The 15,247-nt window shown below is 35.8% G+C and overlaps 1 protein-coding gene and 1 pseudogene across 2 annotated transcripts; both read left to right on the top strand.

Annotated features, from left to right (window-relative positions):
* Positions 1–14,642, top strand: LOC118705721 (UDP-glucuronosyltransferase 2A3-like). 2 transcript variants are annotated; one of them, XM_036414767.2, is made up of 6 exons: positions 1–818; positions 6,351–6,499; positions 11,286–11,417; positions 12,622–12,709; positions 13,114–13,333; positions 13,746–14,642. In XM_036414767.2, the coding sequence occupies exons 1-6, from the start codon at positions 95–97 to the stop codon at positions 14,023–14,025; spliced, it is 1,593 nt and encodes a 530-aa protein (XP_036270660.1). In that variant the 5' UTR covers positions 1–94; the 3' UTR covers positions 14,026–14,642. The 2 variants fall into 2 exon arrangements, with proteins under 2 accessions (XP_036270660.1, XP_045427903.1); XM_045571947.1 differs by lacking the exon at positions 13,114–13,333 and having other exon boundaries at positions 13,746–13,891.
* Positions 8,184–8,556, top strand: LOC118705767 (annotated as a pseudogene).
* Positions 14,643–15,247: the final 605 nt, after the last annotated feature.

Genomic DNA, 15,247 nt, shown 5'->3' on the forward strand with positions numbered 1-15,247 from the left:
TAACTTACTATGTGTTTTTATTGCCATTTGGTCTCTGCACTGGGCAGAAACACCCTAAAACCCCAGCAGAGCAGTGTGTGGCGGAGCTGCTGTCATGTTATCTAAGAAGTGGGCTTTGGCGGTTCTGCTGCTGCAGCTCTGTGGTGCTGGCTGTGGATTCTGTGGAAAGGTTCTGGTATGGCCCGTGGACATGAGCCATTGGCTTAATATAAAGACCATTCTAGAGGAACTCACAAAGAAAGGACATGAGGTAACAGTGCTGACTTTTCCACATACTCAGCTCATAGACTACAGGAAACCTTCCCCACTGAACTTCGTGGTATTACATCCGGAATTTCCAAAAGAATTAATGGAGAAAGCACAAAACAAATTTGTGGATGTAATTTTGAATGACTTGCCAAACTTAACACCCTGGCAATCCACAGTAAGACTGAATGATGTTTTTATTGAACTAACTGGAACTCTGAAAACCCTTTGTGAGAATGCAGTCTACAATCAGACTCTCATGAAGAAGCTCCAGGGAACCAACTACAATGTAATGCTTATAGACCCTGTGATGCCCTGTGGAGAGCTGGTGGCTGAATTGCTTGCAGTCCCTTTTGTGCTCACATTAAGAGTGTCTATGGGAGGCATGAAGGAGAAACACTGTGGGAAACTTCCCACTCCCAATTCCTATGTTCCTGTTCAGATGGTGGGACTTACCGACCGAATGACCTTTCTGGAAAGAGTAAAAAATACAATGCTTTCTCATTTCTTTGACTTATGGATCCGGGATTATGACATTCATTTTTGGGACCAGTTTTACAGTGAGGCATTAGGTAAGACATTTTGCTTTTTATTTCAAACTTATCAAAAAAATTTAGAAATGTAAGTGAATGAAATCTAAGTAAATGAAAGAAATACATTTTAAAATCTCTGTCTTCCATTTAAAACTCTACCAGTAACAGTAATCAACTGGTTATCAAAATAAGTGGAAATGGGAACAAAAAATCTCTTGCCGTGGTTACTCTGTCTTTATAATCATCAAACCACTTATCATAAGAAAACTTGATATTTGTTAGGAATGTTTGTCATATTACATAAATACAGTACATTGAGTTTCCATATTAGAGGAAGTGATAGCTATTCTTGGTGAAGACAGTATAATATTTATCTTAAAAGCAAGATAGCCAATACCAGTTTGGCTCAGTGGATAGAGTGTCGGCCTGTGGACTGAGGGGTCTCAGGTTCGATTCCGGTCAGGAGCACGTGCCTTGGTTTCAGGGTGTGCAGGAGGCAGCTGATCGATGATTGTCACTCATTGATGTTTCTAGCTTTCTGTCCCTCTCTCTTCTTCTCTGAAAAAAAAAAAAATCAATAAAGTATTTTTTTTTAAATTTTAAAAGAGCAAGATAACCTACTTTTCTGATACCAGCAGTAAGCTAAAATATGATTATTAACAAATATATTATATTTAATTCACCTGTATCCACTCCCAAATTTTTTTTTATAATTAGTGATGATTACTCTCAATCTTCTACCATTTTTACTAGAACAAGGTGTCAACCATTCTTTTTTTTGTCTTTATTATTGAGAGTATTACAAATGTTTCACCCTTTATTCCCTCCTTGCTCCCAACTACCCAGTTCCCTCTACACCTAGGCCTTCACCATATTAGGTTCTGTGTTCATGGACAATGCATACCCTATATTATAAAAGGTTAATATGCAAATTGTTCCCTCAGGAGTTTGACTGACTGGGAGTCTGACCACTCACTATGACATGCACCGATCACCAGGATGGGCATGCGATGAAGAAAGGCCCCTGCAGGCAGCCAGAAACTGGGGGAAGGAAGTCCCCAGCCAGCAGCCTGAAGGCCCTGATCAGCCCTGAGAGCTGGCCAGGGCTAGGGACCCTGCCCGTGCATGAATACACATAAGTTGTTTGGTTAAACTCTTCCCACCGCCTCACTCCCCCCTTCCCTGTAAGACTCCTCAGACTGTTCCATGTTTCCATTCATTTGGTTGTATTTTACTCATAAGTGTATTGTGTCCATGAGTTTCCACATAGAGGTGACACCATGTGATATTTGTCTTCCTCTGACTGACTTATTTCGCTTAGCATAATCATTTCCAGTCCATCTGTACTGTCTCATATGGTAATAGATCCTCCTATTCCATAGCTGTATATTATTCCACTGTGTAGATGTACCATAGCATTTTTATCCATTCATCTACCAATGGGCACTTGAGCTGTTTACATACTCGGTAGCCAGGCCTCTCCACATGCTCCCCTCTGTGCCACTGCCTTTACTCCCACAGCTCCTCTGAGTCTCAGTGTGCTTTTCTCTTTCCTTTTGATAGTTGTAGAACTTCCACTCATCCAGCCTTCCTGTGGTTCTGGACGATATCTGTTTTGTCTTTTAGTTATAGTTTTGAAATCGTTGTGAGAGGCAGCAGTTCGGTTGTTTACCTATGCCGCCATCTTGGTTTCTCCCCTGAATTTTTTTCTTTTCTTTCTTTCTTTCTTTCTTTCTTTTTTTTTTTTTTTTAAATTTCTCTTTCTTATAGATCATTATTGTTGTATAAAAATACCATTGAGCCTGGCAAGTGCAGCTCACTGGTGGAGCATTAACCTATAAAGCACGAACTCACAGTTCTATACCCAGTCAGAGCACAAGCCCAGGTTGCAGGTCCATCCCACAGAAGTGGGTATGCAGGAGGTTATCAATGATTCTCTTTCATCATTGATGTTTCTCTCTCTCTCAACCCCTCTTCCTTCTCTGAAATCAATATAGTTGCTAGAACTTCTAGTACTATATTGAAGAGTCGTTAAAGCAGATATCTCCATCTTATATTTATTCTTAAGGGAAATGGTTTTAGTTTTTGCCAACTGAATATGATATTGGCTGTACATTTGTCATACATGGCCTTTATTATGTCAAGGCATGATTCCTCTATTCACACTTTGCTGAGAGTTTTTATCAAAATTGTGTTAGAGGTTTTCCAAACACTTTTTCTGCATTTATTGATATAATCATGTCTTTTTTTTCTTTAAATTTGTTTATGTAATGTATAATGTTTGTTGATTTGTAAATTTTGTACAACCTTGAATTCTGGCATAAATCCCACTTGGTCATGGTGTATGATCTTTTTAATATGCTGGTTAGTCTTATTTGCTATTATTTCATTGAGTATTTATACAAGTTCATTATGGCTGGCTGTGAAAAAGATTCCTAGGATACTTTATATTTGGGGGGAGAATGCTACACAAAAACTGAAAAAATAATTAGGAAATCCTAAAAGATTTTGTATCTTGAGAAGTTAAAGAGAACCAATAATTAATAGGTTGATATATACCTATTGAACCTATTTTTAATATTTTCCTTTTGTGCTTAAAATGCTTTTATTTGCAATTTCATACACTTAGCTGAGATCTGAGTCAGTCAACTCAGACAGGCTTCTACTTCAACTATCTTTGAGAAGCACAGATAAGAACAAACAAACAAAAGATCATATCTCGCACTAAATATATGATCTGATCTAATTCACAGAATATCAAATTGGTTCACAGAACTAATGTTCAAGGAAACCAACTTTTAAAAAAACCTTTGAGCACAGCTGATGTGGCTCAGTGGTTGAGCATCAATCTATGAGCCAGTTTGGTTTTGGGTATGGGCCTGTGCCTGGTTTCAGGCTAGATCCCCAGTGTGAGGCATGTAGGGGGAGCCAATCAATGATTTTCTCATCATTGTTGTTCATTCTCTCTCACTTTCTCTCTACTCCTCTTTGAAATCAATAAGATAAATATATATATATATATATATATATATATATATATATATCCTTTTATATAACCATGATTTAAACTCAAATGTAATGAATTTCTATAATTAATTACCTCTATAATCATTATGCATGCTGGACCACACTACTTATAGGCCCTATAAATACAGGGGGAGGAAATAAAAAAAAATCTTTGCTCAAAACTACCCTCAGTGGTAAATAAAAACTATAATATGTCACTGCCACATTTTTTAAAATATATTTTATTGATTTTTTACAGAGAGGAAGGGAGAGAATAGAGAGTTAGAAACATCAATGAGAGAGTATCAATCAGCTGCCTCTTGCACACACCCCACTGGGGATGTGCCTGCAACCAAGGTACATGCCCTTGACCAGAATCGAACCCGGGACCCTTCAGTCAGCAGGCTGACACTCTATCCACTGAGCCAAACTGGTTTCGACCACTGCCACGTTTTGGCATGATAAGATTATGAATAAAGACCTATGAAAAGCCTCAACTTGAGGGAAAGGACTGAAGCATTATATAAGAAGGAGAAAAAGAGCTTCAATCAAACAAAAATTGTACTAAGAATGTATCAAGCAATAAGTCTTTAAAATTAAAAACCATCCCACTTAACTCACTTAAACTAACAGATTCATTTAATAATAATATCTACTTTGTACTTAAATTTAACACATTAGTCTAACCCACAAAACATACATATATTTAGAATTATCCATTTTTATTATATAACTCAATTTTATGTAAATTATATAACTAAAAAAGGGGGTACTTGCCTATTTTATTTCAGTTTTATGTCCATAATTCCTCATATGTAACATTTCAAATACAATTTGTGAAATTATTTACAGTTTGTTTTATATTAAATTCATTTTCATTCTCTTTCCATTTATTCCTTCTGTACCCATTATTGTGAATCATTACTTTAAATGTAGAATTTTCCTAATTGCTTTAAGTTGTTTTTCTAAAATGAAACTAAGGCCATATAAACTTAACCACTTAAGCAGAAAAATGATTAATTTAAATAAGATGATGACTAATAAAAATATCACCTTTGGGTTTGTAATCAAGGTAGGATATGAGTCTCAAAAAAGGTAGACATCCAGAAGGTAAAAATACATTAATTCAGAAGCAAAGGAATGGAATTCTAATCTAATCTCTGGCAATTTCAAACTGAATATCTTTAGTCAAAGCTTCTTCCTTATCAAATTTCATCTTTTGGACTAAATAATCTCACATTAAAAAAGTAATGACTATAAAATGAGGCTTTCCTCCCTGGGTTTATGTCACCATCAACTTTAATTAAAATCCTAAAGTGAAAAGGATTCTCACCTGTTTTTGTCTCCTTCCTCTCAGTTATAAAACATGCATTTTTCATAAACAGAAATTAATGACTTGGTTATTTGCAATTAGTCATTCTTCTGCATAAAAACCTAAAATTAATACCCTAAATATCCTTTAAAACACATCAGTAAGGGAGCTGTAAAATAAGACAGCAGTAAAAAGGTGTGTGACTTTATACCTCACTAACATCACTGCATAAATCCTCTAAACAAAAAATCAGCAAAGAAACATCAATCCTATATGACTTAGCAGATCAGATGAAATTAATTGATATCTTCAGAATACTTCACCTCAAAGCCACAGAATATACATTATTGGAAGTGCACATAGGTCATTTTCAAAGATAGTCCACATATTGGGACACAGGCAAAGTCTCTTCAAATTCAAGAGGATAGAAATCATATAAAGTGAAAAGGATTCTCACCTGTTTTTTCCCCTTCCTCTCAGTTATAAAACATGTATTTTTTATAAACAAAAATTAATGACTTGGTTGTTTGCAATTATTCATTCTTCTGGATAAAAATCTAAATTAATGCCTTAAATACCCTTCAAAACACATCAGTAAGGCAGCAGTAACGACAGCAGTAAAAAGGTTTGTGATGACTATAGTATGTATTTATGTATCACATATTCCAAAAAGAGGGTCATCATGATTATGAATTACTCATGGGGTTCTTACTAATAAAATAGTGTTCCATGAATTAAAGTGAGGAAATATAACTCAGAAGAATGAGGTCGATTGATATTGATGGGATTCTATAACAATATGAGTAATCCTGAAATTAAAACATGCTGGAGAGAATATGGACATATTCCTGACTAGAAAACTAGAAACCATTGAGGGGTGGTTGGTGCAGATATTGTGGAACTAATCTATTAGCTGCCATTCAGTTGGAGAGAAAAAAAAAAGCAAAAAATTAATTAGCAGTTTAGAGTTGTGTTTAAATGTTAGCTTTCTTATATTTTGTAAAAATAAACTTACAAATAATCTATTTTTTTCTTTTTTTACTTTCTCTTGTCTTGCTTTCAACTTTACTTATTTTTCTCTTTCTTTTTTTATTCAATTTTATTGTATTAATGCCCCTTTTCATTTCACATCTAAAAGCCATATTATTCTAGAAGACCTAAACTTAATTTTTCCTTGATAACCATAAAGTTATTGGGGCAATTTTCCCATTTAACTTATAGTCTAATTTTTCTAACCAACTTTTTTTTTCCAGGAAGACCCACTACATTATGTGAAACTTTGGGGAAAGCTGAAATTTGGTTAATTCGAACATATTGGGATTTTGAATTTCCTCGTCCATACCTACCTAATTTTGAATTTGTTGGAGGATTACACTGCAAACCTGCCAAACCATTACCTAAGGTAAGACTACAGCATTGATGGACTTTATGTACCTTATGATATGATACCTGATTTTCTTTTAAAGCTTGTAGACTTGGTAACAGAGACATGATGTTGAATATCATTGGATGGCCAATTCTATTTCCATGCTAGAGGGTTCTTGTGAGTTATTTATTGATATTTTAGGTATTATATTGGGAAATCAGGCTGGGGAAAAATGGCATGATTGAAGCAAATCTTAAAAATCATTGTTTTTACAATATGGATAATTGATAGGAGCAACTGGAAACCGTAGCCATTGAAAATCACTAAGGACACTGCTGCAGTATTCTTCACAAGCATGATAAAGTTATGAAAATGGGTATATATTATGATGGCTGAGAGATAAACATGCTTTCATGAGACACTAAGATAAGTTCCACACTATTTGCTAGGTGAGAGGGGAAGTAAGAGTTAAAGGAAGAGAAGGAAATTATGGATTTTCATTTTGAATGTTTGATAGTGATGGCTTCTACTGAAATAGAAAACATAAGATAAAATGTATTTGAGACTAATACAATAAGTTCTATATTGTGACTATTTACTTAAAGGAACAAGCTAAATTTTCAGGTAGAATTTTCTAGAAGTCATTTGGGTAATATGTGGTCTCAAGCTCAACACACAGCAAAGAAAATATTGGAGGTCACCAGCATAAGAGTTCAGGAAAATGAGAGACCCAATCTTGACTTGATCCTTTACCAACCTGATGACAGGTTTATTTTGGAATTTTAATACTATTAAATTTTAACACTATTTAATTTTTAATACTATTAAAAAGATAATTGTATACCACATTCTTAAGTCTTCAAAGAAAAATGTAGAATGTCAGGAATGTTAAAACAGTACTGTATTGAGAAACAAATGAGTAATAGATAAGCATTATGTAGGTACTGTGTGGAACTATCAATAGTGAGTGAAGAGGAAAGCCCATATTTATTTGTACTGTGAGAATATTTTTTAAATCTTTTTAGGAAGTTTTCAGGCTACATAAAGGGGGTTGGGGATGGGGGAAGGAGGAAGAGACATACTTCTAGTTATAAAATAAATGAACCATAAGAATTTAATGTACAGCATAAGGAATATGGTCAATAATACTTTGGCAGTGAGATGGTTACTAGATGGTTATCACACAGTAAAATTTATAAATGTCAAATTACTACATTGCACACCTGACACAACTATAACATAGTATGTCAACTATACTTCAATAAATTTTTTTAGTTATTTAGGGGGAAAGCTTGGGAGAATATGGTAAAAAAAAAAAAAGTTAAGAAGAGATATAAATTATTATATCTGTGTGGAACTATCAATAGTGAGTGAAGAGGAAAGCTCGCATTTACTTGTACTGTGAGAATATCTTTTTAATATATATTTTATTGATTTTTTACAGAGAGGAAGAAAGAGGAATAGAGAGTTAGAAACATCAATGAGAGAGGATCATCGATCAGCTGCTTCTTGCACACCCCCCACTGGGGATGTGCCTGCAACCAAAGTACATGCCCTTGACCGAAATTGAACCCAGGACCTTTCAGTCCCCAGGCAGATGCTCTATCCACTGAGCCAAATCGGTTTCAGTTGTGAGAATATTTTAAAAATCCCTTTAGGAAGTTTTCAGGGTACATGATATTCCTAGGAGAATTCTTGATTTATTTTACAGAGGGCTCTTAGAAATGGAAGGCTTCGGCATGAATCAGTATCCAGAAACTTTGATTTGCAGGGTCTGGCATGGAGCCAGAGCAGATGCTGGAAAGACAGGCAAAGATTTCAGAAAATCCTCATTCTGAGAATAATCCCACAGATAGTGGTGAGAGGATTGTCAAAACTGAGAATATTAATGCAGAAAAAATCATCAAAACAGAAAGTGGATCTGCAGTCTTTGCCAATTGTACCTACCTCATCAGATTGTTATGCCTATCTTATTACAGAAAATTGCTATACTTTCAAAGGGAAGACTACCAAATCCTTTTGAATTTCTAGCATCGTATCTTTAAAAAAATAAAATAAAATAAAATAAGTCAGAGTTGGAAGATAGAAACTGACTTTTTGGGAAGAACAGAAAAATTTGGTGTCTGCCCTAGCCAGTTTGGCTCGGTGGATAGAGCGTCAGCCTGTGGACTGAAAGGTCCCAGGTTCGATTCTGGTCAAGGGCATGTACCTTGGTTGCAGGCACATCCATAGTGGGAGGTGTGCAGAAACAGTTGGTGGATATTGCTCTCTTATCGATGTTTATATCTCTGTCCCTTCCACTCTGTAAAAATCAATAAAAAATATGTATATATATTTAATGGTTTCTGTGATTAAGAGGTAGCTTTAATTGTCATAATCTCCCCCCCCCCTTTTTTTTGAAGTATAAGAAACTTCAGAATAACAGTGTATTACTGGAGTTGCAGAAGAAAACGTATTTCACTTATATTTATTTAATCACAATACTTATTTAATGAGTGTATTCTGTGCAATTTTTTTCTGATTGTTCTTAAATTTGTTTTTTAAATCACCTTTCAATAAACTTTTAAAACATCAAAAAAGGCAAAAAACAATGATGGCAGGTCTTCCAATCAAGTACACATACACACACACACACACACACACAAACACAAACACTAGTATATACATTTTATTCAAACTCCACGTGTTTGGGAAGGTGAATCAAAATAATAATAAGATAACTTCTGTAGTGTCAAATATGTCCTTCTAATATTAATGAAGCTGACATAGTCAACTTTGATATCTCTTTTCTGGTCATTTAATAGTCTTTAATTGGGGAATACATGACTCCATGTTGACACAAAAGCTGTCACAAGGAATATATGATTGGCAAATAAACCCAACCAAGATGTCTAGAGTTTCCCATGGCCAAGTTGCACAACTCTAAATGGTGAGGCAGTTTAATTTACAGAAGTACCTATGCATCAACTCGGTGCTAAGGCTGAAATTGAAAACATGTAGCTAGTGTCCACTAAGTTGGGAGTTTTATACATCAGAAGGCAAGTAATTACTATCTTCTGAAAGTAATTTATGATTATAGAGCTGTTTAAATATGTTATATCCCTTTTTGCAATACATTACTATTACTATATATCACAATTCTAACAATTATCTGCTTAGGCATATTAATAAAGGAAGACTTGAACATGAGAAAATTACCAATAAAGCCATATATTAAAAATAGGCAGATCAAAACACTAATGAATTATTAGATGTAATATGTGAAATGCCTAATTCAGACTCATTTGGGAGCTTTCTTTTCAAGAATATTTTTATGAGCTTGTAAAGTACTCATTTTTTTAAAAAATTAAACATGGTGAGTAACATGAAAGTCCATTAACCATGAAATATACTGTATTCTTACCACCTCTGATATAATGGTTTGGTTCTACTTATCACCTCTGATATAATGGTTTGGTTATTCACTAATCAATTATATGTATTGTAAGCCATAGATTTTTTTTACATGCCCTAATTAATAAAAGAGTAATATGCAAATTAACCATCACTCTGCTACATTCACAAGGCACACCTACAAACCATACCCACCAGCCAATCAGAGAAAGTATGCAAATAAACCCAACAAAGATGGCTACAGCCACAGAGAGCAGGAGGGAGGCCTGGGTTTCCCAGGCAAAAAAGGAAGCCAAGCTGTCTGTCTGCCCTTGCCAGTCTAAGCCTCCACTCAAGGCTACAAAGTTTCAATTATAGAAGGTAAACAAATCCAAACAGAAATGATGGTAGCCATGGAACTGGAAAGAGCAGGAGGCTAGGATTGCCCCTGCCAATGGAGGAAGCAAAGCTTTCCACACACCCTGGCCAGCCTAGGACTACACTCTAGGCTACAAAGTTTAAATTGTAGAAGGTAAATAAATTCCAGATACCAGGGCTTCTACTTAGGTCACCAGGGGGCGTGGCTGGCCTGCAAACCACCACAGGCCCCTCACTCAGGCCACCCTACAAACCAAGGGAACTCCCACCCTGACCTGGGACACCATTCAGGGCAAATCATCTGGCCCCTACTCGTGCACCAGGCTTCTATCTTATCTAATAAAAGAGTAATATGCAGATTGACCATCACTCCAACACACAATATGGCTGCCCCCATGTGGTCAAAGGTCCTGCCCCTATGTGGACACAAGATGGGCACAACAAGATGACAAGCAGGGAAGGGAAATTGAAAGAGCCCTGCAAAGGAGGGCAGTTGGAGGTGATCAACCCTGCAGCAGAGGGCAGTTAGGGATGACCAGGTCAGCAGAAGAGGGAAATTGGGGGCAAACAGGCTGGCAGGGGAGCAGTTAGACATCAGCTAGGAGTGGTTAGGGGGTGATCATGCTGACAGGCAGAAGCAATTAGGGTCAATCAGGAAGGCAGGCAGGTGAACGGTTGGGAGACAACAGTCCTGGATTGTGAGAGGGATGTCCGACTGCCCATTTAGGCTTAATCCCACCAGGGGTCCCAGATTGGAGAGGGTGCAGACTGGGCTGAGGAACACCCCTGCCCCCATGCACAAATTTTGTGCACTGGGCCTCTAGTTTATTATGATTATCTTCATTGGGATGACATTGGTTAATAAATTTATATAACTTTCAAGTGTACAAATCTATGATACATTGTCTGTACATCGCCTTATATATTTCCTCTTAAAGAGAGTAGGTGCTTCTAAATATCAAAGATTTTTTAAAAATCTAACCAGGCCTCTGACAATTCCCTTGAATCTTTATTTTAAAAGTATAAAAGAGTTGTATTATTCCCCATAATACAAAGAATTGTTTCTCTACAGGAAATAGAAGAATTTGTCCAGAGCTCAGGCAAAGATGGTATTGTGGTGTTTTCTCTGGGTTCGGTCATCCAAAATCTCACAGAAGAAAAGGGCAATCTTATTGCCTCAGCCCTTGCCCAGATTCCACAGAAGGTTAGTACAACCTTTAATCCTGCTGGGCTTGTGTCTTTCCCACTGAAAGTTGAATCTCATTTTACACATAACATATCAGGTACCAGTATTAAGTAAAAATTTGTGAAACATTACAATAGTGAGTGTAGGGATATTTGAACCTTGCTTGCTGAGCTTTGCTGTTACAGTCATTTGTATTCAATGAAATAGAGATGAAAACATTAAGCACTATTTTTCATGAAATCTTAAGGTCTGTTCTAACTACTCCCAAAATACTTCTGAAGTGCATTTACTCCAGGACCAGAAAAAGGGAGAAATGAAATCACAAACATAGGTATGAAGGCAGTATAAAAATATCCTCCATGTCTTTGTTTGTATTTGGATTTGATTCATCATAGTTGAGCACAGAAGTAGAATCTAGATTCATTTAGAATTTTAATTAACATTTTCTAGAATTAAAAGTCCATAGAAATGTTAATATAGTCTAGCAATTTTCATGTCCTAACATGATAATCAACTAATTTTAATGTTATCATCACCATCTTAGATTACAGCTCTTTATATATTGCTATTTATAAAACATCGAACAGCTCTTTTTATTTCTATATTTGGTTAAATCCCTTAAAATTCTGTAAAAGTCATATATAAATGCAAATATGATAATTGCAGAAACCAAACCAAACAGAATACTTCACCAAACTTTGAAATATAAACAAAAGCACTACCTTATTTTTGCTTTAAATAAAAAAAGTTGTGGGAGAAAAAAGAAGATAGAAAGAAATGGAGGATGAAATGATAACCAGTCATCCAAAAAATAAGTAGCCAAAATCTAAAGCAATGATATTTGTATAAAACACAATTATGAAAATAAAGTTAAGATTTCCAGTGACAAAAATTTGTACAGAGGTCCCATGGCCATAAAAATTTTAACTCTGATTCATTAGGTTAGTATGGCATTATTTTCTAATCCTTCACTTCCAATCTCACTACTGGAAGTTCCCAGTGATAATAGACAAAATGATAACTGGCAACTATCACAAACTCTTTTAAAAAGGTTGCTATAAACAGTCCCACAATTTCTTAGTGTTTATAAAGTACACGTCTATACTCCCTTCTCAACTATCACCTAAAGTAGAGTAGATGCATGATGTATACAAACTCTACAACCTTAAAACATCATTATCCTGAGGTATTACTTGTGAAATATATTCACTGTCTTCCACAGGTTTTATGGAGATACAAAGGGAAGAAACCAGCCAAATTAGGAGCTAATACTCAGCTCTTTGACTGGCTACCCCAGAATGATCTTCTTGGTAAGACTAAAGGAAGAAAGGCTATATAGTACTTGGTGGATAAGTTGATTAATTTTTTAACAGGTAATAATAACATAAAAGCTAATATCAACAAATAGTTAATAGTAAATATTTTCCATTTTACCTCCCAATTGATAAAAATATAATTAAATATTTGGCCATTAATTTTATAGATTCATAGTTGTTATGAAATTAGTTTAAAGTTTCAGGCAACACAAGATGGAATTAATGCCTCCTTTTTCTGGGATAACAATTTTCTGTGGTAGCAATGCCCCACAGGAAATATTGTAGAAAATACTGCCTTCTTCAGTAACTTGTCCTGTATCTTCCTCTTCTGTCTCTAAATTTCTGTTCATGCATTATAATAAAATTTTCACCTGCTTCTCATTCTATCCACAAACTAGGTCATCCAAAAACCAAAGCTTTTATCACTCACGGTGGAGCCAATGGCATCTATGAGGCAATCTACCATGGGGTCCCTATGGTGGGAGTTCCCATGTTTGCTGATCAGCATGATAACATTGCTCACATGAAGGCCAAAGGAGCGGCTATGGAGGTGAACATGCACACAATGACAAGTGCTGACTTGCTCAAGGCCGTGAGAACAGTCATTAATGATCCTTCGTAAGTACTACTTCCAGGATCACCACTGATTGGTAATAAGCACCAGACTAGAAAATGTTAGAGATCATGCTTAGCTATTAATGGATCTTTTCCCATAATGTTGGACCATTTATGATCTTGGTGGGGGAAATATTCTGGAAAGCACATTTCATTCAATGTCATCCTACCAACTCAGAAAAATTAAGCTTCAATTAACAACATTTTTATTCTTATTATTTTTTCTATCCCCCTATTTATCCACATTATGTTAAATGAATATTTATTTTACCAACTCCCTACTATACGTGTTAAATCCTATATAATCAGCAGTGTTCATGTAACAATTTTTTGGCCCTTGCATTAATTTTTATAACATGTATCATGTGACAAACAGAACTAAATTTCATTCATTTCTTTCTCTTTTGCCTTCTAGCTATAAAGAGAATGTGATGAGATTATCAAGGATTCACCATGATCAACCTGTAAAGCCTCTAGATAGAGCAGTCTTCTGGATCGAGTATGTCATGCGCCACAAAGGAGCCAAACACCTGCGGCCAGCTGTCCACAACCTCACCTGGGTCCAGTTCCACTCTTTGGATGTGATTGGGTTCCTGCTGGCCTGTGTGGCATCTGCTATATTCTTGATCACAAAATGTTGTTTATTTTCTTGTCGAAAATTTGGTAAAGCAGGAAAGAGAAAAAAGAGAGAATAGATCTTTCCAACTTAGGCAAAGACTTGAATGGACAAACCTGTTTATTCCTGCACCTCCTTCTTGTTTTCAATTTTTAAATTCCTCTTTTTTTAGCCTAAAGAAACAGCCTAGAATTCCACAAGATCATTAACTGATGAGCATGTCCCATTCTTCCTTTATAGCCTCAGGTATGTTTACCCTCTTCCTCTTTATCCACATTCTGGCACTGGTATATTAACAACTCTAAAATTCTGTTCATGATAGAACTATATTAATTGTATAACCTTCAGTGTTATGATGATTGCTGGAGATAACAAAATATGAGCCCAATTTTATGAATGTGGGAGCTGAGAATTATACAGTTCACCAGTTCCAACTGATCATATAAATATGGACGTGTCATCAAAAATTAGTTTGCTATGAAAATAAGATTTCTATTTTAAAAAAGGCTCTTTACTTGTCCAATATTGTTAGGATTAGGCCAAAATTGAAAATAATGATAAGACATTCTGCTTCAGAATGTTTACAAAGTTTCCATAAAGCTCAGCATTAGTCTGCTCAGGTGCCATAACAAGGTACTGCAGACTCAGCAGCATAAGAAATAGAAATTTATTTTTTCACAATTCCGGAGGCTAGATGTGCAAGATCAAGATGTCAGCAGGGCCTGGCTCCAGTGGTTCAGTGGTTGACTTATGAATTAGGAGGTCACTGTTCCATTTTCATCAGGGCACATGCCTGGGTTGCGTGCTCAATTCTCAGTAGGGGATGTGCAGGAGGCAGCCAATCAATGATTCTCTCATCATTGATCTTTCTATCTCTCTCTCCCTCTCCCTTCCTCTCTGAAATCAATATATAGTTTTTTTTTTAAGATGCCAGCAGTTGCTTTCTGCTGAGGCTTCCTTGCTGCCTGCAGAGAGAAGCTTTCACCCTGTGCCCTCTCATGGCCTTTCCTCTATATGCACCTGATAAGAAAAAGATGCCTATGTCTCTTCTTCTTATTACAAGGATGCAGTCCTTAAAGTCCACCTTCATATCTAGGTTAATTGTAAATATCTTGTTAAAGGTCTTATTTCCAACTACAGTCACATTGGGAGTTAAGGGTTCAATGTATAATACAAATTTGAGAGAGGTACACAATTCTGTCCATAACAAGCTTTACCAAACAATTATGCCTGTTTTTGTCCTTAATCAACAAACATTTCTGTGTGCCCTTTATGTACTAGGGACAGTTCTGAGCATGTCT

This window comes from Pipistrellus kuhlii, unplaced genomic scaffold, assembly GCF_014108245.1.
Source record: "Pipistrellus kuhlii isolate mPipKuh1 unplaced genomic scaffold, mPipKuh1.p scaffold_m20_p_1, whole genome shotgun sequence".
Lineage (NCBI taxonomy): Eukaryota > Metazoa > Chordata > Mammalia > Chiroptera > Vespertilionidae > Pipistrellus > Pipistrellus kuhlii.

What these genes read in the sequence shown, in the direction of transcription:
- LOC118705721 (XM_036414767.2), top strand. Translation starts at nt 95, where the DNA reads ATGTTATCTAAGAAGTGGGCTTTGGCGGTTCTGCTGCTGCAGCTCTGT. An exon ending in CTGCCAAACCATTACCTAAG is followed by an intron (nt 6,500 to 11,285) that starts GTAAGACTACAG and finishes GTTTCTCTACAG; the next exon opens with GAAATAGAAGAATTTGTCCA. An exon ending in TTGCCCAGATTCCACAGAAG is followed by an intron (nt 11,418 to 12,621) that starts GTTAGTACAACC and finishes TGTCTTCCACAG; the next exon opens with GTTTTATGGAGATACAAAGG.